Raw genomic sequence first — 25781 nt, 5'->3', positions numbered from 1 at the left:
GTATCTACTTTCTCATCCCCGTGGGGCACTTTCGACCCTTGGACACAGTGAATGCTCGGCACAGGTCGCTGAACGACCGATACCTGGATTTCTGAAGTAGCATAGGAGGGAACGGGGAACAGATAGGCTGAAACCTGCGGCTTCGGGCTATAGAAGATCACTGAGTAAAAGGCACAACGATATAAAATTTCCAGAAGTAGTACTAGAAAGCACAGGTATAAATATCAGCTAGATGAGATCTATCCTGTGAAGGTGTGCTCAAAACAGGTGACCTCGCAAACTGAAGAGTTCCTTATTTTGCTGAAAAAAAAAAAAAAGGCAAAAAGAAAAAAAAAAAAGAAAAAAGGGTCCTCCAGTAAAATTTTCTTTAGCATCAGAATTTAAACTTGGTCTACATCGTAGGACCTCTTCTCTGAAAACGAAATTGGCTTACAGGAGAGGCAAGCTATCAGGCTGGCAAACAAAAGTGTTATGTATTTTGCAGGAAGATTACACCATTTTGTTACTTCATCTGTATGTGGAATGAACGATTTTGCTTTGTCAGAGCGGCAAAAATCTCCAGTTAACTTAGTGCCGTAGTTTTTCATTCTCCACAGAATACGGACTTTGTGACACTGAGTAGTCTGATTGACATACACCGTTCCCTTCATGAAGGATCAGCAAAATACAACAGTGAGGATAGAACTGGCACATTTGCTAACATATGTCATAAACGTTAAACCAAATCATACACAATAATCTTCACATGTGACATGCCAGCTTCAACTGATGGCAGCTGGTGTCTTTGGCAGGAGATTAATGTATGTAAGTCATGACAGTGATCAATCACAACACTTCTGAAACGCTCTTGGTCAGTTAAAAGAAATAAATCAACAATCATACTGAAATATAGTAAGAATGAAATCCAAAATCTGCTGAACAGAGATGATGTCAGGTAGGAGGAAGAACACTGTATCGGGAGCCGTACACTTGGATTCTTGTCTTGTTTTGTCCTTGGTGGGATGACCTTGGGCAAACATTCTGGGTCATGAATCTTTCGCGTTTAAAACAAAGAGTCGGCCGGATAGTTCTCTAAGGTCTTTCCAGGTTTATCTTTCCGTGGTTCTAAAATCTTTTGACACTGATTCATTTTCGTGTTGTAAAATGAAATCTCTAACAATACTGACTTGGCAGTTGGGTTGAGCCCAGCTCCTTCCACACAAATACAGCCAAGACGTATTTGGTGTTTGGGTTCAAGTCTGAAACTCCTGAGAGCCACGGAGGCCCAATCCTCAAACTCACGAAGAATAATGACAGCCTTCAGGAGGTGAACAAGCTCATTCTCCATTAGACACAAACTCGGGATAGACCGTTTTAAAGCCCCTAAAGTCATGGTTATTAAGAAAAGGTATAAGGGAAGAACTACAGGGAAAACCCACGACATCCTTTTTGGTAAAAGGCAAAATAACACAATCATTCCCTAATACAAGAAGGTAGACACATTAACTAGATTACAGAATTAACTTGCAACTGGTTTTTGTGAACATGGACAAAGGGACACATCATTAGAACTTTGTCAACACTCAATATACATTCAAGGTCTGGACGTACACAGGAGTTTCTCCAATGCTGCTAATTCCAACACGAGGTTTCTTGAAGTTTCACGTCTTTACAATTCCACAGGAACCAGTGGGATTTTTTGTTTTTTTTGTACTAATGTTGGCTTCTGCATTATTTGTGAAGTCCACCTTTTACATAATCACAGAAATTAAAGACTAGACGTCTAGCCTTGTTTTAGGGCATTTCATCCATTCCCCTATTTTTCTTTTAAATCAGATTACACTGCCTTTTTGTTCCGAAAGACTGAATGAAGGAATTTCTATCATCTTCCCATTTGAAAGTCACGTAGACGTAATCTCTTTTGATCCAAGATCTGTATTTGTCTTTATTTCTTTCTGATATTTTAAAGTAATTCCTATCTCAATTGTATTTACCAATTCTGAGTATTTAACTATGATTTGCATCACAGAAATTAATCCAATTCAAGAAACATGAAGGTGCAAGAGCAAAATTACTTTAAAAATGTCAGGTTTTCTTAATAAGCATGATCCTCTCATTTATGGACTAAAATGCTTCCCATGCAGCAGCAGTATGAACCCGGAAGCATTTTTCAACATCTCTGACCCATCCCACCTTTTCAGAAGAGACAAAACTCTAATCCGTCTGTCGTCTACTTCCCTGAGGGGACTCAGGATATGTATCCTGGCCTGGGGGAGGGGGAGGAGAGTCCTTTTCTCCTGATTGAGAATCCCCAATACTGAAGAGATGGCATCACCAGCTCTACATTTTGTAGAGCTTTGCTTTTCTGTAATTTGTATTGTGAAACAAATAGATTTTTGCCTTCCAAGATATAAAATTATTTGTATATTATTTTCCATATCACTGAATATGCTTTTTCAAACTCTACAGGCCCCTTCTAACTCATTCCTTATAAGATTTTGATATACTTCTTTCCAGGGACAAGACCTCTCCCTCTTGAGAACCACTGAACCAAAACACAGCATCTGCATTACTATTCATGGTCAAGCCCAATAACTTTAAGTTTGAGGAAATACTATTCAGTTCAAATACAGAAAGAAATGATGTTGCTGAAAAACAGTGTGTGATACAATGAATATTATAATACTGAATATATTCTGATTATTAAATCAAACTATTTAAACTTTATGCTTGAAAACTAATAGAAGGACTTGTTTTTTTTTTTAACGTTTATTTATTTTTGAGAGAGACAGAGTGCGAGCAGGGGAGGGATAAAGAGAGAGGGAGACACAGAATCTGAAGCAGGCTCCAGGCTCCGAGCTGTCAGCACAAGCCCGACCGACGCGAGGCTTGAACTCACGAACCGCAAGATCATGACCTGAGCCAAAGTCGGACGGCCAACCGACTGAGCCACCCAGGAGCCCCGAGAAGACTTGTTTTTAAAATGATCTGTGGAAAACATCATGAAATGCATCTTTTACGCAGCTCAATTATAGGAACAAGTCGTATTGCTTTCTTTTGTTAAAATAATGTCTTCAATCATATGACCTACAGAATTATACCCTTATTTTCCACCCACTTCCATTTAGAACTAGAACTTTCAGATCTTTCTATCTATTTATTTAATGTTTATTTTTGAGGGAGAGAGAGAGAGAGAGAGGGAGAGAGAGCATGAGCTGGGGAGGAACAGAGAGAGAGGGAGACAGAGGATCTGAAGCAGGCTCTGCACTGTCAATGCAGAGCCCGATACGGGGTTCGAACTCATGACCTGAGCTGAAGTTGGACGCTTAACTAAGCCACCCAGGCGCCCCAGATTTTTCTTTTTTAAAAGTAACTTTCTTTTTTAGGGGCACCTGGGTGGCTCATTCAGTTAAGCTTCCAACTCCTGGTCAGTCATAGTCTCACAGTTCTTGAGATAAGAGTCCTGCATTGGGCTCTGTGCTGACAGCGAGAAGCCAGCTTGGGATTCTCTCTCTCCCTCTCTCTGCCCCTCCCCTGCCCTCTCTCTCTCTCTCTCTCTCTCTCTCTCTTTTTCCTTCAAAATAAACATTTTTTTTAAAACTTTTTTTTTAGATTTTTCTAAATACATTTTCAGTTCCTACCTAGGCTAGTAACTTAGAATTGAATCGATCAATAAAATTGCCAACTATAACAAATGTTTCTCTGATCCAAAAAATAAAGATTTAACAGGAATATAAAGCAGTCATGTCTGTACGTAATACTTCACATGCATTTCTCCAAATGCTGACAGAGTGAAACGTCTGTCTGCCCTGAAGCTGAAGTGATTTACACGTGTACAACTTTAACAACAGTTTTGGAGAAAACACAGATGCCCTTCTTCCCAAATTTGAAAAATGATTTCCCGGTGCCTAATTTATGCAGACTGGAAAGATAAAACACAAAAGATCAATCCCAAGAATCATGACTAAGACCTTGAGCAGAATACTTCAATGCCATGGAGGTTTACTTCCGCAAAAAGGCACGATAGTTCAGACTTTTATACCAGCGACAAGGGGGAGAGGCCCGTCCCTGTGGACATCAGTATTCTGTGTCAATGCACTTTGCGATGGTGTTGAGCTGGATATTTGAAGCTCCTTCGTATATTGTGCCTTAAATAAAAAGGGAGCAAAAAAAAAAAAAAAATTAGGAGTGCACCCATAACTACGTGTCTACATTAAGACATAGCTTCTACACATTACCTCTGTATATTTGCTATAAAACTGTCACTAGTGATATCATTCAATATCCCCTGAATATGGTACTATATGACAAAGTCATTTTGCCTAAGAGATGAAAATATTCCATTTGGAAATTGGATTCTGATTCCAGAATCAGTAGTAAACGATTGAAGTTCATTGTTCCTAATCTATCAACGCATGAGCCTGGATTGTCACTCTGAAACAGGCAGCTTTCAAAGCTCCTTGTTTTGGTCTTCCCGCCTAGTAGTGGAGCGTCAGACGGCTCAGGCTTGATGGGGCGCTAGGCTTCCGAAATGAGAACTTAGCTTCAAAGAACGGCATTAAACGAATCAAACGTAGTAACATTTTTGGTAAGAGAAAAATGACAAGTCAGTTTGGTTGCAGTTTTGCGAAAAGGCTCTGTTGAGGCGTTTATAAAGGCAACTTGATGTCTTAAAAAATATAAATCCATCCTTCTTCTTGAAGGAAGAGGTGGGGGAGAAAAGCCCAGCCCCAGAAAAGAAGAGAGCCAATAAACACAATAGTGAAGAGATTACAATTGCCTTTGCCTAAGTACGGTAATATAAAACCAAACATATACAGCAGGCCACACAGCTACAGAGGCAAATAAAAGAAAACAAAATAAAACGTAAAAACATCTACCTACCAACTTTTGCATCTCGGAAGTATTTTTCCACAGGGAAATCTTTGGTGTAGCCGACTCCTCCCATCCACTCGATACACTTACTGGTTGTGAGGCCTGCAATCTGCCAAAACCAAGCAGCAAATAATATGCTGAAACCGCACAACTCACGCACCATCAACACTCCTGCGGAATATTTTAGTAACGTGGAGCCACTGCTGTCCGCCGATCGGAGTTACTTTGTGAGATCGCATTGTCTCTTCAGCCCCATTCTCTACGCCATTTTTGGCAACTCGTATTTATTCGCAAAATTCCTATTTTCTTAAGAACATTAGGGTATTGTTCAGACACCTATGCACACCGACAGGTATCGTTACTCGGCAAATATACACACAAAGGGCCTTCTTGGCATCACGCACTCCGCCAGCCACTGGGTAAACGATGGTTGGGGGCGGGGCGGTATACGACTGCTCTTTTGGTTCCCACATCAAACCAACAATTACAGAAAGTGATCAACTCTACGAGGCAAGGAGAACTGGCTAGGGAAGCTGATGTGATGTAGAAGGAGAACAGTGTGAGGAAATTACAGCTTCGCTGAGGCCCAAAGGACAAGCGAGGGGACATGTCAAGTTGAGGAACGTGTGGGAGGGTTTCAAGGGGCGAGCGGGTTTATCGACCTCAAGGACCTGAGGGGAAGTGGGCTGGGGTCAGGGCAAGCTGCGAAGAGAATGGAGAGGCAGGCGGGCCTCCTGAGGGCAAGCATGTTTAATACTGTAATGGCCCCCCAATCTGTCTGCATGCTAATCCCCACAAACTAATGTTTGTTACGTTACATGACCAGTGGGACCCACAGATGTGGTTAAGTTAAGGGCTTTGAGAGGGAGATGGTTCCGGACTGCCTGGGTGGGCCCAATGGCATCACAAGGGTCCTCATAAGGGAAAGACAGAGGCAGGACGGCTCGAGCCAGATTTGAACACGCTACCGCTGGCTTTGAAGACGGAGGACGGGGCCACAGGTCACGGAACGTGAGCAGCCTCTAGAAGCGGGAAGAGTGAGGAAATGGATTCTCCCCAGAGCTTCCGAAAGGCGGTTTTGCTGACACTTTGATTTTATCCCAGTGACACTCATTTTAGACTTGTGACCTCCAGAGCCATGACATAATAAAACTGCAGTGTTTTAGGCCACTACATTTTTGGTCACTTGTTAAAAGCGGCAATAGGAAATGAATACAAGCACTGTTCCATTTGCCGTGAGAAGCCACGAAGGTTAAGCTGGAACGGCATGGCGTCGTGAACACTAAGAAAAGGGAAGAGGGGACTGGAGGAAGCAACAAGGACCAATGGAGCAGTCGGAAGATGAGAGGAGGTGTCTGGTGAAGAAATCACCCGGCTTGTTCAATAGGGGAGAGCAGAAAGGGAGGGAAATATACAAATACAAGAAATACTCGGGGCAGAATCCTCAGCACCTGGATGATGGGCTCAAGGTGGAGACGACGGGGAAGGGGGTGGTGAGATGACGCTCAGGCATCTGACTGGTGCGATGGGTTGGGCAGGTGAAGTGGAAATTGGATCGATTAGTCTGGAACCCAGAAGGGAGGTTGAGGCAGGAGATTAAATTTGGGGGCTGAGACGTTAAGTGGCTACCGGAAGCTATGGAATGAATAAGGCATACTGCCGAGGATGGGCTGTAGCAGCCAGTGACCGGGCAAAGTTCTCCAGCCAGTGTCCAATGGGTTAAACAGAGAAGGCAGAAGTATCAACAGAAAGCATTAAATTAAAGCAGAAACAATCTCTTCTTGTGTTTTTATTTCACATGAGCTCCCATGGCATTCACCTGGCCCCAACTGGAAGCCACGGATGTGATGCCATCGTTCAGACTGAGGCTCACCCAGGGATTTATGGTGGCTGTTCTACCTGAACTGGGCCACTCGGTTTCCACAGAAGAGCCTGTAAAGACATCAAGACCTCGCAGAATTGAGCACTTTCCTATGCAAGGTTTGCAAGTGTGCTTTTCTGTTGCAGGAACTGGAAAGTCTACGTTATTTTACTTGAAAAACAAACCAATTACCAACACTCCTAAGTGGAAAGGTTAATACTTTTAAGTAACGGGGAGGGGAAGGTGAATTACGTTTTGTTTGTCTTACCTCTGATGCATAGTATTTGGCCATGGATGCTTCTTTTATGAATGACTTTCCACCTTCTAAAAGCCTAGCAGTGTTGTATATTAGCAATCTTGCAGCCTCCAGCTGGGTGGCCACCTGAGCCACTTGGTGTTGGAGCCCCTGTAACATTTGGGCCCAAGTTAGGGAATTAGGACTCACGAAAACACCGCTTATCCTCAAAGTCTTGCCTGGACATGGAGTGCTGACACACTGAAAATATGCACCCCCCGCAAAGGAATTTACATTCATTTTGTAGAAATACTGTAAAGTCTCCAATCTAAAAAAGAATTATTAAAATATGCAATCTAAAATGAAATACATTATTTCCCAGACAACTTTCAAAATTCATGTAATTATAAATGTCAAGACTGAAGAAATCATCACAAAATGAGGCTTAAAAATTGGACTGTTAGGGTGCCTGGGTGGCTCAGTCGGTTGAGCGTCTGACGTCGGCTCAGGTCATGATCTCGCAGTTCGTGGGTTTGAGCCCCGCATCAGGTTCTGTGCTGACAGCTCACAGCCTGGAGCCTGCTCCAGATTCTGTGTCTCCCTCTCTTTCTGCCTCTCCCCGACTCATGCTCTGTCTCGTTCTCTCAAAAATAAATCAATGTTAAAAAAAAATTAAAAAAAAACACAATTTGACTGTTACATTTAGTAATTTAAGCCCACTGCATGATCAAAATTAAGCTTAAACTAAATCCCAGCAAAGCAAAAGTGTGAACATATTTTTCATCTGCTTGAATTCATAAAATTTTGATTCTGCATATAGCCTCGGTGCATTAAAAAGATGCTGTTAGGGGCGCCTGGGTGGCACAGTCGGTTAAGCGTCCGACTTCAGCCAGGTCACGATCTCGCGGTCCATGAGTTCGAGCCCCGCGTCAGGCTCTGGGCTGATGGCTCAGAGCCTGGAGCCTGTTTCCAATTCTGTGTCTCCCTCTCTCTCTGCCCCTCCCCTGTTCATGCTCTGTCTCTCTCTGTCCCCAAAAAATAAATAAACGTTGAAAAAAAAAATTAAAAAAAAAAGAAAAAAAAAGATGCTGTTAGGGGGGACCTGGGTGGCTCAGTGGGTTGAGCATCCTACTTCGGCTCAGGTCATGATCTTGTGGTTTGTGAGTTCGAGCCCTGAGTGGGGCTCGCCGCTGTTAGCCTGTCAGTGCAGAGCCCGCTTCAGATCCTCTGTCGCCCTCTCTTTGCCCTCTCCTGCTTGTGCTGTCCCAACAATAAATAAATAAATTTTTTTTAATAAATCAGTAAATCAGTAAATCAATACATAAATAAATAGATGCTGTTAGTTGCAAAGTAGTGAAAGAACAGTTGAAGCTCCAATTTTCTCTAAGTATCTTTATTAAAGTACCTCTACGGCAATATTCATGAGCAGGTACCAGTTTCTTTAGGGTTATAGACAACAGAAGACTAATTAAAAAAACAAAACAAAATAAAACACCCTGAAGAAATCACTACCACTTCAAATTTTAGAGGATGGAGGGGCACACACTCAATGTTAGTCAAGAAAAGGAGTGAGTCAGTGAGTGAGAATATGAATATTAGCAGTTTATAGTTATAAACTATATCCTGGAAATATGGACATGGGTATGTCTATTACGAACAGAAATTTCTCATGCCCAATATCTCTGTCCGCCCAGATATGTACTAAGCACCTACTATATGCCAGGCACTGTGCTGAGCACTGAAGATGTTGCACTGAACATGACAGTCAGAGTTCCTTGTGCTTATGACTTATATAGCCCAGCAAGGAGAACAGTTAAAAACAGTTCAAAAATACCCAATAGATTCTCCTTCTCTTTCTGTAATATTTGGTATGCACAAAAAAATGTTACATGTGTGTAGCTTATAAAGCATCATAATAAATTGAACACTCACTAACCTATGTGTACAGCAATTATCATCCTCCTTTTAATTTATCTTTTTACTTTATGGCGTCTTTTGAGGAAAAGAAATTTGGTAGCCAAATTCACCATTATTATTATCTTTTACAATTAGTCTTTTGGGGCCTTGTTTACAAAATAATTTCCCTACCATGAGATCATAAAGATATTCTCTATTTTCTCCTAAAACTTAAAAAAAAATTTTTTTTAACGTTTATTTATTTTTAAGAGAGAGAGAGTGCAAGCAGGGGAGGAGCAGAGAGAGAGGGAGATACAGATTCCGAAGCAGGCTCCAAGCTCTGAGCTGTCAGCACAGAGCCTGACATGGGGCTTGAACCCACGAACTGTGAGATCACGACCTGAGCCAAAGTCAGAAACTTAACCGACTGAGCCACCCAGGCGCCCCTAAAATTTTATTTTTTATGTTACATCTTTAGTATATCAGAAATCTATTTTCCATGTATGGTGTGAGGTAGGGATCCAGTCTCATTTTTTTTCCACAAGGAAAGAATAGCCCCACTCAGTGATCTGCAATACCACTACTATCCTACATCAGGTTTCCATATGTGCCTAAGTCTATTTCTGGCCTTTCTTTTTTGTTCCATCAGTCAATGTGTCTATTTCTATGCCAATATCACTATTCTAGAAATAGTTTATGGCTTGTTATGTGGAATGCAGATTCTAATTATTTTTGAAAAGCACATTCGGTTCAGTTAAACCAACAGTTGCCATCTAGGTTGTCCACTCCAATGACCACATCAGGTGCCAGGAGAGGCATAAAGCTGATGCCGGCAATGTCTCTTGCCCTACAAGAACTAACGATTGCTGAATACTGGTTCCCTGACTACACTGTGAACACAGGGCCTGACATGGAGAACATATTCAATGAGTCTATCCTGAACACACAACTGAGAGAAGTGAGGATGAAGAGGCCTCATCTTTACCCAAGGAGCTTGTAGTCTGGACAAGACAAAGATGTGAATGATCACATGCAAAGCAAAACACAAACCATTCTAATGAGATTAAAGCAGTTAGAGAAAACTCTACCTTTAACCAAAGCATCAGATATATGTGGCTGTATGTATAAAAATATATTATAAAATAAATATATATAATAAATAATGTTGTTTTTCAAGATCAAATTTCCAAAAGTGTTTTCCAAAAGTGTTTCTGTTTTCTAATGCCATAAGAGGCATCTCTGGAAGTGCCACGATTATGCCAATTAGTACACCTGACCCCATCTCCCTCCCTTACCAACTCCACAGACACAAAAATAGTTTCTGGCATACCCAGATCTCCCTCAAATTGTCTCGTATTCTGTCCCTTTCCTTGCAATCTGTGTGGCAGCTGGTCTGAGAGAGTTCGCTAGTACAATAACATGAAAGTCAGACCAGAAGCCAAGACAGAATCTGACACATTACTAGCTGATATGTCCTTGGGACATAATCTGATAATCTGACACATTACTAGCTGTATGTCCTTGGGAACTCAATCTCCAGATGCTTCAGCTTCCCACGTATGAGACGCCACGACAGCACAGGCTGTGGGGGGCCCTGGCCAGGACTGACATGCTCACTCAGACTTCCCAGGCCAGAACTGACTGTGCCTCGTATTTCCATGCACGTGCAATCTGTGTGTGCCCACGTAATGACAAATAATTACTACAGCACCTGAAGACAACACATCACAACAGAACTGGTAATGGAATAAGAAATTGTACTTGGGGTCTGCTTACAAGAAGGTTTTGTGAACATGTAAAGCAATTTTTCGGGATTTTTAGGTCAAGTGCTTAAGCGAACTTGGTAAGCTGTCACTCCAGGCTTTCCCGAACCCGGCAAGGCCTCAACATGGACCGGAAGATGCCACCGTCACCAAAGGTCCCCTTATCTGGGGAGCTCCGAGAAGCTACATCATTACAGCAGGCCCCTATTTCCCAATACGCTTGGCTGAGAACATCTCGTTTGTACCCACTGCAGCACACTGTACCTTCTACAAGAAAGAAGGGTCAAAGTGTCGTCTTTTGAGGATTACCGCATGGCTCTGACCTGCGCAGGGGATTCCTAACAAGTGTTACCGTTTACTGAGCGCTCGTGAGACTCAGGAAATGTGCTGAATACTCTACACATCTAGCGGATGCGAAGTCACCCTGAAGTCACCCCTAGTATCATCTTTAGAGAGGAGTCATGCCACAGGCGGGCCTCAAGGACTGTTGTTCTGCCCTTGGAGAAGGTCAAGGCATTCACAGGTATGCTCCCTGAGACCTATTCCTTCCTCCTCTCCACCTCTCCCATTCAAATCCCCCCGAGGGGATGCCCTCCACAGCTTTATGACACAGCTCTTCATTAATAGGAAGCCACGACAGTATAGCTGGCTAGAAAGAGACTGAGAATTACGTACCTGAAAATCGAATATCCTTTTGCCAAATTGTATCCTTTCCTTCATATATGGGATAGTGTGGTCAAAGCAGCCTTGAGCCAATCCCAACATCTGTTTAAAAAAAAAAAAAAAAAGAGCAGAATTTCTTATTTTGTTGTAAGTTTAACACTTTTAATTATTTAGGGTATAAATCCCTTTTACAGGCAAATTGAATAGCTGGGGTAGGGGAAGGACTGGTGAGGTGTGTGTTAATACCTTCACCCACTGCATTCGTAGAAGTTAATTTCCAGTAACTGGGAGAAGATTCGAGAGATTTCACATACATATGAGTCTACTGAATTCTTGCAGGGTAAATCCTACGGCTTGGCTGTGCTTGTACAACCAGGTTACTTCTAAGGAAGCTTCTCCTCTAAGCTCTGATTCTCCAGGCATAAAGCAAGCCACAGAAATTTTGCTCGGAACTGGCCTCAAAGACTAGAGCAGCTCCCTCTGGTCCTTCTAGAAGGCAAGCATGGAAGGTCACTTCCTAACCTTCTATCTTCCTGTCCGTTCTGCATACGATCAGGATTAATAAGGGCTTCAGGGGAAAGGGCACTAGAACATAAAAGAGCAGTGTTTTCCAACCCTGGAGGCATATCAAGATCATTTGTGGGGACTTGATTAAAAAAGAAAAAAGCGACATGAGGGTCTAACAACTGAATCTAAATCTTGAGAATGGAGGGGGTGAGTGGCCTAGGCATCAGTGTTTAAAAAAATTTTTTTAATGTTTATTTATTTTTGAGAGATAGAGAGAGACAGAGCACGAGTCGGGGAAGGGCAGAGAAGAGAGACACCCACAGAATCCGAAGCAGGCTCCAGGCTGTCAGCACAGAGCCCGATGCGGGGCTTGAACTCACGAACTGTGAGATAATGAACTGAGCCAAAGTCAGCCGTTTAACCGACTGAGCCACGCAGGTGCCCCGGCATCAGAGTTTTAAAACCTTAATGGTTCACTGCAGGGCTAAAGCGAGAGCACCTGGTGAAAACATGGATTTAGGCTCTTGAACAAATCAGGACGTGGTGACAATCTTAGCTGAACTGTCCCACTGCTAACTAAGCTCTGTATCGAACTATTCAAGCTTAGAAATGGTTTCCAAATTTCAACATCAGGTAGCCACTTAAGCCACCATCTACTTATGCCAAACTATGTGGGTTTTAGAAAAAGGAAACAGGGGTGCCTGGGTGGCTCAGTTGGTTTAAGTGTCCGACTTTGGCTTTAGGTCATGATCTCACGGTTCATGGGTTCAAGTCCCATGTCAGGTTCTGTGCTGACAGCTCAGAGCCTGGAGCTTCCTCTGGATTCTGTGTCTCTCTCTCTCTTTCTCTCTGCCCCTCCCTGCTCACACTCTGTCTCTCTCTCTCAAAAATAAACATTTAAAAAAAAAAATAGAAAAAGGAAACAAATATCAATAGCAAAAGCTTTGTGGCAAATGCCCATAGACTTATTAATATTCCATTAGTGTTCACATTTTCCTTTAGCCTTTTATTTTGAATTTTCTGGAGAACAGAATATTGTGCTAAAAATTAAAGGATCTCCCCCCCCCCTGCCAAAAAAAACCTCCCAAATTTTAGTGAGGCAGCGACCCAATGCATTTTTGGCTGAGTCAAGATGATGTCATCAAACTTTTTTTTTAATTTAAATTTGATTTAGCCAACGGTCACCAAACCCTTAGGACTAAAATTCACAGCATGTTAACAATATCCTACATTGACGTGAAAAGTAAAATCACTGGCTGTCAATCACAACAGGCTTTTCATCTCTGTACAATGTTTTCACTATCATTACTGAAAAACTAAATAGTCCTCGGCCGCAGTTTTGAGGACTGATGCCTTCAGGTCTCTGTCAGATGTGACTCTTGCTCTAAAAGGCATTCATGATGCTAGCCAAGAAATAGTAACTACCTGACCTTAACTTTTAATTAGGTTATAAGATAACTCAGAGTAATTAGACTAAAGCCCAGGCTGTGTATTTTAATGCCAGAACATCTATATTATTTGTATGTCTGAGAACAAGGAGATTCAGACTATGGTGTTTTTTTTTTTTTAATTTTTTTTTCCAACGTTTATTTATTTTTGGGACAGAGAGAGACAGAGCATGAACGGGGGAGGGGCAGAGAGAGAGGGAGACACAGAATCGGAAGCAGGCTCCAGGCTCTGAGCCGTCAGCCCAGAGCCCGACGTGGGGCTCGAACTCCCGGACCGAGAGATCGTGACCTGGCTGAAGTCGGACGCTTAACCGACTGCGCCACCCAGGCGTCCCTGGACTATGGTTTTTAACACCGTATCTGATGAAGCTGAATCACAGAAAAACATTAAGAACAACAGATATGCCAATTCTCTCATTATCTAGCTTTGTGGGAAACACGGGTTAAGTTTTGATCTAAGAATATTTTGTCAGCAAATTAACAGCAACACAAAAACCCCTAGAGTAATAGCATGACATTTACTATTCCAATAGCTAATACATGTAACATCTTCAAAACCTAAAAGCTGTCAGTTTGTAAATTTTGCATATTCACTGACTAAATGAATTCTACAAATTCTGTAAATATATTCTACAAAATGATATATTTTTTAAAAGGTTTTATTTTTAAGTAATCTCTACACCCAGCATGGGGCTCAAACTCACGACCCCGAGATCAAGAGTCACATGCTCTACCAACTGAGCCAGCCACATGTCCCTCAAACGACATTTATAATAAAACCCAAGACTTTATTCATGTTGCTAATCAAGAAAATAACTGAGGGGTGCCTGAGTGGCTCAGTCGGTTAAGCGTCCAACTTCAGCTCAGGCCGTGATCTCGCGGTCCGTGAGTTCGGGCCCCGCGTCGGGCTCTGTGCTGACAGCTCAGAGCCTGGAGCCTGCTTCTGATTCTGTGTCTCCCCCTCTCTGACCCTCCCCCGTTCATGCTCTGTCTCTCTCTGTCTCAAAAATAAATAAAGGTTAAAAAAAATAATAAAAAGAAAATAAAAAAAAGAAAACTGGTATCACTTCACAGAAAAATGTAATATGCATTACAAAGGGCAAATTTGATAAAAAAAAATGGAACAGTTCTCATCTTATATATCCTATTTTATTGTGGTTATTTTATATCAAGCACTACACACAAAAAATTGCCAGATTTTCACACGCACAACACTAGGCAACAAATTTTTCATTATTTATAGATTAGAGGGCCACCTGGGTGGCTTGGTCGGTTGAACGTCTGAATTTAGCTCAGGTCATGTCTGAGCTTTTGAGGGTTCAAGCCCCACATCAGGCTCTGGGCTGACAGCTCAGAGCCTGGAGCCTGCTTCAGATTCTATGTGTCCCTCTCTCTCTGCCCCTCCCCCACTCACACTCTGTCTACTTCTCTCAAAATAAACATTAAAAAAAAAGATATTATAGATTAGAGATGTTTACTACACAGACTGTTACGTATTCTTAATTTTTTTAAAAAAAATTTTTTTTTTTCAATGTTTATTTATTTTTGGGACAGAGAGAGACAGAGCATGAACGGGGGAGGGGCAGAGAGAGAGGGAGACACAGAATCGGAAACAGGCTCCAGGCTCCGAGCCATCAGCCCAGAGCCCGACGCGGGGCTCGAACTCCCGGACCGCGAGATCGTGACCTGGCTGAAGTCGGACGCTTAACCCACTGCGCCACCCAGGCGCCCCTTTTTTTTTTTTTAATTTTTTTTTCAATGTTTATTTATTTTTGGGACAGAGAGAGACAGAGCATGAACGGGGGAGGGGCAGAGAGAGAGGGAGACACAGAATCGGAACACGTATTCTTAATTTAAAAAATTTCTTCTAGCATGAACCTCAAAAATTGAAAAGATTTTTTTAAAAATGCACATTTAATTTACAATATATTTGAGAAGTGATTGATGCAGGTATCAGATAATACTTAACATTCTCAAAGCAGAAAAAGTGTCACCACTAAGCCATTGTTTGGCTCTCAGGGCATTACATAATTGACCAAAAGTGGGATTTTCAAGCTGGTGGTCAGACGCCATTCTCCCACCTCATGGAAGGGAAGGGCGCCATCTTGTGTTCACATGCTTCCAAATATTCATCAGTTTTACTGCATTTTTTTCTTTCTACGTTTTAATTGACCCACACTGTGCAAGAGTCAAACGAAATGGCCACAATGTGACTAACCTGTGCAGCAATTCCTATTCTGCCTTCATTAAGACTCCCTATGGCATACTTATAGCCGTGTCCAATTTGTCCCAGGATGTTGGTTTCTGGAACCTGAAGGGAAAAATGTAGTTATTTCTCCATTTAATTTTACAGAGTTCATTTTGATTATATAGTTTTACATGCACAATACTCCCAATTCGCGTCATAGGACTCCAGCCCAGGACTTAGCAAATTCCAAGGAAATTGTCAGCTACACCCATCTCTCCCTCTGCACCGCTTCCCACACACGGGCTCTGGGAGACACAGGACTCAGGTCTGTGCTGTTTGCTACTGCGTCCTCTAGCGTCTAGCCCAGGCGTGTGTGAAACAAATGAATGAGTCTAGAGAAAGGGTAATCTCTCTCATACGATTCCTCAATCCCAAATGAGATTTGGGATTTTTATCTGTATGCTATAGGATGAGATACAACATTTTAGAGATTACAGAAAATAGGCAAGTGGTTTCCTAAATCAAGGGTGTGAAACCTTTCTTCTGCCAAGACTACTATTCCCATAAAAATCAACTGAGGTTGTGTGCACACAGATACATGTGTATCCCAGGGAGGGCGAAAAGGAGAGAAGAAATAAAGCGTTTATTCATCATTAAAAAAAAAAAATCTAGACTAGGAACAATAAAACAAGACACTTAGCTTTATAACCCTGGGGGAGGAAGTGGGCAGAACAGAGGAAGAAAGGGCAAGCGGGAAAGAAGCCAGTCCGGGGGAATTAGTGAGGCTGAAACATCTATCTGTACAGTCACCTCGTGGGCACACACAACACATGCTCACTCATGAACAGAAAAACCGAGTTGCAATAGGAGTGGTAAAAAACCCGTCACAACCTGTTCCACCTGAGTCAAGTTCTAACTAAGCATTCTGGCCATCTTCTCTTCCTCGGTTCGAACAGATTCCACTCAATGGTGGGGCGACGCCAGGTCGGTTCCCAGGCTCTCTGAGTAACATCCCCACCTTGTGGCCTTTAGTATATCCAACACCACACACCTGTCTCGGAATGCAAGTTTATAAAGTATAAATGGCTCACAAGCATATAAACTAAAAAGTATAAATGGGTGGGTGGGGGGACACCTGGGGGCTCAGGCGGTTAAGTATCCGACCTCAGCTCAGGTCATGATCTCACAGTTCGTGAGTATAAGCAGCGAGGAGCCTGCTTTGGATTCTCTCTCTCCCTCTCTGCCCCTCTTCTGTGTGCACGCGTACTCTCTCTCTCAAAAATAAGTAAACAACAACAACAAAAATTTGTTTTAAGGATAAATGGGATTAATCTTCAGCATTGGCTCTGAGGCCAGCTGCTGGGGAGAAGCTTCCATCCTTTGCCTAAACTCTTGTGAAAAGTACATTTAGGGGGCGCCCCAGTGGCTCAGTTGGTTAAGCGTCCAACTCCTGTTTCGGCTCAGGTCATGATCTCATGGTTCATGGGTTCCAGCCCCACGTCAGGCTCTGCACTGCCAGTGTGGAGCCTGCTGGGGATTCTCTCTCTCCCTCTCTCTGTGCCCCTCCCCCACTCGCTTGCATGCACACTCTCTCCCTCAAAATAAATAAATAAACTTAAAAAAAATAAAAATACTTATTTAAAAAATAAGTACATTTAGTCGCAGTCTCACCTAAGAACATCATCCCAGTTTTACAAAATACTCTCCTATGCACACTCAACATTGTGACACTTTTCTTGCACATCCATAATTCCGTGCAAAGCTTATTATTTCACACCAGTCTTTCACTGGAAATTCTAAGACACCCACCTTGACATTGTCAAACGTTAATGGGCAGGTGGAAGAAGCTCTCAACCCCATTTTGTTTTCTGCTTTCCCTACGTGAAGGCCTTCAGTATCGCGATCTACTAAGAAGCAGGTAATTCCTTTATACCCCTAAAAAGGATTTAAAATGCAAATAAAAAATGTTATTGCCACACTCGAACTGGGAAGATCCCTTGTTTCCAACAGTTGAAAGTTACCAGAAAATTAAAACTGAACTTTAGCATTAAATAGTAATGGGCTCAGGGGCAGCTGGGTGGCTCAGCTGGTTATGCATCTGACTCTTGGTTTTGGCTCAGGTCATGATCTCATGGTTCGTGGGATCGAGCCCTGCGTTGGCCTGACTGCACAGAGCCTACTTGGGATTGTCTCTTTCCCTCTATCTCTGCCCTTCCTCCACTTGTGTTCTTTCTCTCTCTCTCTTTCTGGCTCTCTCAAAATAAATTATCATTAAAAATTTTTTTTTAAATATTAATGGACTCAGAATTACAACATGTGCATTAGGACACAAGAAGTTCTGGAAAGCACGAGATTCAGAGTTAAGAATGCTACAGGTTCTTTGACTTTTCCAAAAGCCATTATGGCTAGTAAAATTAAGATATGCTAAGGTATTGTGTGATCACGAGAATTTCCATGTTTTAAATTTAATTTTATTAAATACTTTAAAGTTTCAAAATTTAATTCGATTGTTAGGTCAGAGAAAGAACAAAAGATAAAATGTATTGACTTTCTAACTACACAAAATATTCTTAAAAACAAATGTACTAAGTCAGTACTTACATTCATCATTAAATAGAAACTCTGGAATCCTACAGAATGGAAGATTAGCTTCCTATGTAACATACTAGGTGGCAATTAATAAATAGTCCTCCATGTAAGTAATAATCACATCAACTGTATTTATTCAGGAAGATCAGTAAATAAGAGGATGAAAAGAAATCAATTGTCCTAACATTTTAGTCCTGAGGAGAAGGAAGGATTTCAGACAAAGTTGTAAAAAGGAAATGCATGCAGGCAAGAGATAGAAAGAGAAAAGGTGGGGCGGGGGAGGGAAGCAATTTTGCTTCCAAACTTACAAGGTCAGAATTTATGTTTGCCATCACCAGGAAGAGCCCCGCATACTCAGCATTGGTGATCCACATCTTTGACCCATTGATGACATAATAATTTCCCTTTTTATCAGCTCTGGTCTTCAAAGCAAATGCATCGCTACCTGCTCCAGCCTCTGAAAGGCAGAAACTTCCTATCTACATATGCAAGCAAAAAAAAATTCCAAGTTAATAACCGTATACGTATTCAGTATAACAAATACAGTAAAGCAAACATTTGTCAACGAAAGCTTTAGCCACTTTTAAAAGCCTGTACTTATCAAAATAATAATGGTATCTTCACGTGATTATTTTCTAAAATACACCTTACTGGGGTGCCTAGGTGGCTCAGTCAGTTGAGTGTTGGGACTCCAGCTCAGGTCATGATCTCACGGCTCCGGGTTTGAGCCCTGTGTCGGGCTCTGTGCTGACAGCTCAGAGCCTGGAGCCTGCTTCCGATTCTGTGTCTCCCTCTTTCTGCCCCTCCCCCACTCATGCTCTGTCCCTCTCTCTCTCAGAAGTAAATGAACACTAAAAAAATTTTTTTTAAACATAAAATATACCCTACTATTTGTCGAAGACAGATTTAAAGACTTAAGCATGTATATTCAATGTTAAATTGAATGAAATTGGTTCTAATAACTGCAGTTTTCTAGACATCTCACCATAAATGAAACTACCAACAAAGGTATTACGAAAACATAATTGGGGCCAAAAAAAATTTTTTTTTTCTGTGATGATTATTCTCTGAATTGCTGAGCAGAAATGAGAGGTAGAATAGATTTTTCTAATAGCATTAATTTATGGAGCACTGCTTGACTGATGAATGGTGCTGCGCTGTAGTCTTGGATAGGAGTCAACATTGCAGCTGAAGATGTCCTAAGTTTGGAAGAGATCAGATTCATTTCAACAACTATCAACTCACTTTCTCTGTCGCAAGCTCGGTCAAATAGGTAGCCTTTTGTTCTTCTGTTCCATGTTTTCTAATCAGATTGTTAATGACGGTGTTCTGGAGGTCACACACCAAAGCCACAGATGCATCAACTTTGGCTAATTCCTCTATCGCTAGGATAGAGGAAAAAAAGGAAGCTCCTGTTCCTCCATATTTTGTTTCAACTTCAATACCCATCAACTAAAGGAAGAACAAAGAAACAGATTAAGAAAGTTAGTTTCTATATGGGAAAGTTTCTTGCAAGAACAAGTTCAAAACCAAAGTTTAACTATATAAGTTCCTAATTTTAAAATCGCATATTTCATTTTACTTTGGTATGGCTACTTCACTACGTTGTAAGTTACAAAAACTATAAAACTATATGTAACTATATACATTTGAAAAGGATGTAGTTATACACTAGAACTATCATTTGATTCCTTATGGAATCTAAAACACAAAAATTGGTGAAATGCTCTGAAGCATTTCCAATGGAATGGAATGGAATAATGAGAAAGTCTCGCACACTAACGGAGGAAGGCAGCGGGTCACAATCTCTTCTGGTCAGCCGCCTCCACCTTGACTCATTCAGCCAAGATAATGACTGAATGACCATTCCTCCTGGGGGCACTGTGGCAAGTCCGGACGGCTAGTGGACATCTGGTGGTCTCTTCCTGAACCACAACAGACAAGGCAGAGGAGCCTGGTGAACATGACCAGATTCTGGCCAAGGCTTTCCAGTGACCATCTGACTGTTCAGCAGCTACTCCTAAGTCTGGAACATGAAATGTCCCCAGTCCCCTACTTCTAAGTATTCTCGTTTCAGAAAGAGAATGTGTGTACGTGTAAATCAAGACCCAGAGCTGTTCACAGGTAAAAGGGTAACACTGCTCCTTTCCATTCTGCGCAGACACTTCTGGAATGCGGCAGCATGGTGCAGTCTGGGTTCCGGCTGCTATGGTTAAGCTGATGGGAAGCTTAGCGGATGGGCAGGTAGAAGCACAAAGGGGGGAGACTGAGACGGTGAGAACTCAAATGATGTTCTACCAGGGAAAACTGAAGGATTCGGGCGTGCCTGAAGTCTGAGGAGGGCGTGATAACTCATCTGATTGTAATACCTTAGAGCTGTCAGAGACACTGCTTCTCCAAAAAAGGCACCGATTTTCCCTACTGTAAAGTATTTCCCTACAAGTACTGGAAATACCGTACTTGTCAGCTATTACGGTAGGTGACCACAGCACGGGGACGAGAGGAGGCTGAGAATGGCCGGTGCAGGATGTGTGCAGCCAAGCAGAGCCTCCAGGTGGCGCTCCACCTAAGGAAGAGCAGGCCGTGGGGCCACAGCGAACCCAGCCAGCGAGAACTCTCTGGTGGGGAGAGCGGAGTCCAAACTGTGGAGCAAACACTAAGTAAGACTCCTCAGAGCAGCTTAGAGGTTCTGCAGACAGTGGAGACGAAGCCTGCCCAAAAAACTGGATTCACGGATGCTATCTGACCCGCTGGGACTCCAGAGAAGATTCCATTTTCCCAGACGTTTCACTGCTTTAAAGAAAGGTGGAAAAATCACTACTATGTATGATATTAAAAAGCTGGTCTCTCTCTTTTTTTTTTTTCCCCAACGTTTATTTATTTTTGGGACAGAGAGAGACAGAGCATGAACGGGGGAGGGGCAGAGAGAGAGGGAGACACAGAATCGGAAACAGGCTCCAGGCTCTGAGCCATCAGCCCAGAGCCTGACGCGGGGCTCGAACTCACGGACCGCGAGATCGTGACCTGGCTGAAGTCGGACGCTTAACCGACTGCGCCACCCAGGCGCCCCTAAAAAGCTGGTCTCTTTAAAACCGGGAAGAAGCAAAACTATTTAGGTTCGGCGAGAAAGGCTATTTTTCAAACAGGATCAACACACCAGATTTAGCCAACGGCTCTGAATAGGAGCTACCAGTTCTGGGATATCCCTAGTATTCAAAATGAAAAATGAATTATTGCTTCACGCCTATGGAGAGGGAGAGATGACAGTGCAGTGATTCTGAAAATGTTCTCCTTGGAACCCCCATGCTGATAAACCCACAGCCTAAACAATTCTACCTTTTTTTTTTTTTCAAGTTTATTGATTTTTGAGAGAGAGACAGAGATGGAGTGTGAGTGGGGGAGGGGCAGAGAGCGAGAGGGAGACACAGAACCCGAAGCAGGCTCCAGGCTCTGAGCTGTCAGCACAGAGCCCGACACAGGGCTTGAACTCACAAACTACGAGATCATGACCTGAGCTGAAGTCAGAAGCTCAGCTGACTGAGCCACCCAGGCGCCCCAAAACAATTCTACTTTTATCTGCTCTGTATCCTGGGCTTCCATCAAAGGACTACGTGACTTGAAATCTGGAAATCGGTTTCCCTGGTTAATGTGGAATTCAGATATCACCTGAACTTCTAAGTTTACCATGTACAGACAGAGGGACTCAGGTAGAATATACACTTGACTATGAAGTTTCACTAACTAAAGTTGGCTTCTTAATCTTGGGCATTACCGAGCTGGATGATTCTTTGTCACGCAGCTGTCCTGTACACAGTACGATGTTTAGCAGCATCCCTGGCCTCTATCCCACCAGTTGTCAGTGGCACCCCTAGCTGTGGCAACCAAAAACGTCTCCAGACCCTGCCAAATATCTCTTGAGGGACAAAACGGCCTCTAGTTGAGTACCACAGGTCCAAAGAAATCACTCTCACTTGCTTCTAAGCCCTTTACTTAAGAAGTACAGGATTTCCAATTTCAAATGTTAAATCAATTAAAAGAAAATCTTTAACTAGGACCTCAATCTAAAAGAGAACATACAGGGGCGCCTAGATGGCTCAGTCGGTTAAGCATCCGACTCTGGATTGCGGCTCAGGTCACGATTGTGTCACGGTCAGGAGATCGGGCCCCGCGTCGGGCTCTCTGTGTGCTGACAGTGTGCGGCCTGCTTGGGACTCTCTCTCTCCCTCTCTCTCCTCTCCTTCTCCAATCATGCTCTCTAATAAATAAACATTTAAAAATAAATGGATGAATGAATGAGAACACAGATAATCCTGACTAGGAAATGAAGACTTCGTTATGCCATCATTAAAGTCCCTAAATTTAAAAGCATGCCTACATTTGAATGCTGGAAAGTACAGTATTTTTAAAGTTTGAAATGGGAAGAATTACAAAGTATGTACCCCTTGCTGAAATAATCCTTGTATTACTGATTCCTCCATTTTTGAATTTTCATCCATCGTTGAAACCAGAGGAGCAATCTGTTCCTGGGCAAATTTTTTAACTGTAGGGGAAAAAAAAACAATACTGATAACGTCTTTATTCTACTTAATATAGCAGGTTTCACTGTTTTCAAAAAAAATGTTTTAAATTCATGGGGAAAAAATTGCATTCACAAACTGAGGTGCACACATCCCCCAGGCACATCACGGAATTTCACACCAGGGACCCAACTGGTGACCAGAGGGGTCCGGAGGTGAAAGTGAGCCGTCTACTCACCTGTGTTCTTAATCATCATCTCCTCCTCTGTAAACATCTGCAGAGGGGCGCAGGATGGCCCATGATCCGTTACACCGAGCAGAGCTGCTGACTGGGAAGATTTCAGGACACGGGGAGGAGTTTTCCAAGAAGACAGGCAAGTTGGGACATGTCTTCTTAGCTGTAGGACCGGTCCCCCCGTGGAACAGGGAACACACACAAGGTAAAGAAAAGTATCTGAACATCAGTTTCTTCGGGAATGACTTTATAACCCACTCTCCTCTCTTGCGTCACCAAAGAAGGGGAACGCGAGCTGGCGCATTTTAAAATTCACAGTCTTGGGACCCAAAACCCAAGTTGGTTTAACGTGTGTGTCCTTAACCAGCGATGAGCTCTTCTAACTAAAGCAATTTCCCGGATGATTACCTTTTACCTTCAAGAAAACAGAACTTTGTAGGTGGAACTCATTCTTAAAATGTTGCATTCCACGGACTTCGTTAAAGGGGAAACCTGAAAACAAAAGCACTACTGGGTGACCAGCGCATTCTCGAGTGGGGTGGGTTGCACAGGGCAACAGAGCAGGGGTGGGGGAGGAGAGTCCCCTGCCCTGCTGGCTGCAGAAGCCAGCCTCTTGATTCCTGAGGCTACTTTTGTTTTGTCAGTTTCTCATTAGTAAGAGACAATGTGGCATAAGGGTTAAGAAAATGGGCTCTATAGTCTGCAAGGACTGGACAAGTTTCAAACCCAGCATCTGGTATTTACCAGCTATGTGGTCTTGGGCAAGTGATTTCAGCCTCAGTTAAAACCTCTGAGGCTGTTTCCTTCCCTGCAAAATGTAGATAATAGTCCCTTGGGTTTTGTGAGGCTTCATGAGACAATCTGCATGAAGGGTTTAGCATAGCAGCTGCCATATAGTAAGAGCTCAATAAACAGTGATGACTATTTCTACTCGGGCCCCTAAGAACACAGCAGTGGGGGTCCTACCAGAGGTGGTTGTGGCAGTAGTAACAGAGTTAACCCGCAAGGCTGGCTTTTCTTGCCATTCGTGTATCTCCCTGCCGCAGTGGCCCAAATCCTTCAAACGTGCCAATTCTGCTTAAACAACGGATTTGCTCCAATTTTGTACAAAAAAGAAGTCATCTAATTTTAAATACTTGCCATACCTTTCCAATTTTATTTTGTAGAATTCTATTGCAAGGGAAACAGATAAGGTATCAGTCTTTTCCTGAACGTAAAAACATGCTAAGTGAAAGAAGCCAGCCACAAAAGATCACAGATCGTATGACTCTATCTACATGAAATTTCCAGAAAAGGCAAATCCACAGAGACAGAAAGTAGAGCAGTGGCTGCCTAGGGCTGGGGGGTGAGAAGGAGCAGTGGTTACAAAGGGCACAATGATGGGCTCCTGGCTGGTTTACCTGGTAGAGCGCGTGACTCTTTATCTCAGGGTCATGAGTTCAAGCCCCACACTGGGTGTAGAGCCTACTTAAAAAACAAAATAAGAAAGGGCACAATGATCTTTTGGGGGGTGATGGAAATGTTCTAAATTGGATTGTGGTGATGATTCTGTAACTGTAAATTTACTGACAATCATTGCGTTGTACACTTTATTTTTCCTTTTTTTTTTTAAAGTTTATTATTTTTTAGTAATCTCTATACCCAACGTGGGGTTCGAACCCATGACCTCGAGATCCAGCATCAGATGCTCTTCCAACTGCGCCAGCCAGGCACCCCGTTGCTCTACACACTTTAAAGGAGTGAATGTTATGGTATGTAAGTTATACCTCAATTAAGCTGCTTTAAAAAAGAATTAGTGTGTTCCTTTTACTCAGTGAGATTTAAAAATGAACTTTCTGAGCACCTGCCAATTGCCTGAGAGTGTGGGGCAAAAGGGAGAGCATGATATGGCTCATGGAACAGGCCAAAAAAAAAAAAAAAAAAAAAAAGTCAAGTTTTGCAGGATTAAAAAGAAGGGTAGTAAAAATCGGGAGAGTGAGTGAGAGAGAAAAGGAGCAAGAGTCACTGTGTTTGAAACCACTGTTAATCTTTCCCACATACGGGTCAATCTTTGCAATTATGTGCCCAAGTACAGATGTGCTCTGCTCTAGATTCAGGGGGGGAAACACACATTGGCCAGATGGAAGAAAAATATGGTTCAGTTTTGTAGTTCATTTGTTTTGTTTTCAGAATCAGGAGGCAGATAGTTTAGCGAAGTTGCGCGGAACGTTTTCTTCCTATTAAAAGACACAGTTGGGAGAGGAAAACTTTGGACTAGAAAGAAGGAAGGGGGATACATGAGGTGGTGTCTTCTTCCTGATGACACAGGTGAAGAATCACGGGTAAGGAGAGGGGGGTTGAGAAAGGGAGGTGCACAGGGGCTTGAGGAGGGCAGCAGAGTGCTAAGTAGGAGCAGGAGAGAGTGTGATCGGTGACAGCAGGCACCAGGGACGGGCTGGGAGAAGGAATGGAATTATGGAGGTGGAAGGGTATGTTTTGCTCAGTGGTTGGGCGGGCGGGGGGGGGGGGGGGCGAGTCCTGTAATGGGACCGTCCAGAGATGTTGGAATGAATGAATGAGCTGACTAATCTCCTCCACAAAATGATCATGAAACTCGCCTGTTACATTTTAAAACCCCAACACATTGCTCACCTCTCTTCTTTCTGGAAGAGATTATTTACTTCACCAGACCCCCTACAGAGTTCTTTGTGTCTCTGAGTCAATGTATCACCTTTGTACTGGAGTTGAACAGAAAGCCCACCACTGAGAAACTTAAGAAGCCAGCAGGTATGACAATAATACCCATTTTTTTCCTGCTGACATAACCATGACCCGCTTTAGTCTCAAAATTGCTACCGACAAAGTGTTCGACACAGAGCAATTATTTTAGATTCACAAGACAACAGAGGCAAAGGTCCTTTACAAAGTAGGCATACAAACGTAGGAAGATGCGATAATAAAATATAGTAGCTGTGTGCTAAGGGATTGGAATGCCTTAGGAACCAAAGCATTGAACGTTATTACCTCTCCTTTTTGGCAGAAAAAG

General features: G+C 42.7%; 1 protein-coding gene across 2 annotated transcripts in view; it reads right to left on the bottom strand.

The window, feature by feature from the left end:
- Window positions 1–3964: 3964 nt before the first annotated feature.
- The window catches only part of ACADSB (acyl-CoA dehydrogenase short/branched chain), a 38062-nt gene continuing 16245 nt past the window's right edge, over window positions 3965–25781 (bottom strand). For both annotated transcript variants that reach the window (XM_043597778.1, XM_043597779.1), the window contains exons 2-11: window positions 22760–22919; window positions 22444–22544; window positions 19250–19456; window positions 18313–18483; window positions 17225–17350; window positions 15446–15538; window positions 11285–11374; window positions 6984–7121; window positions 4864–4963; window positions 3965–4127 (exon numbers count right to left, since the gene is read on the bottom strand). In XM_043597778.1, coding sequence (XP_043453713.1) covers window positions 4057–4127; window positions 4864–4963; window positions 6984–7121; window positions 11285–11374; window positions 15446–15538; window positions 17225–17350; window positions 18313–18483; window positions 19250–19456; window positions 22444–22544; window positions 22760–22919 — 1257 coding nt within the window. In that variant the 3' untranslated portion in view covers window positions 3965–4056. The remainder of the gene's footprint in view (window positions 4128–4863; window positions 4964–6983; window positions 7122–11284; window positions 11375–15445; window positions 15539–17224; window positions 17351–18312; window positions 18484–19249; window positions 19457–22443; window positions 22545–22759; window positions 22920–25781) is intronic.

This window comes from Prionailurus bengalensis, chromosome D2, assembly GCF_016509475.1.
Source record: "Prionailurus bengalensis isolate Pbe53 chromosome D2, Fcat_Pben_1.1_paternal_pri, whole genome shotgun sequence".
Lineage (NCBI taxonomy): Eukaryota > Metazoa > Chordata > Mammalia > Carnivora > Felidae > Prionailurus > Prionailurus bengalensis.
Note: the sequence above shows the minus strand (reverse complement) of the source record. Positions and strands in the feature narration are given on the sequence as shown.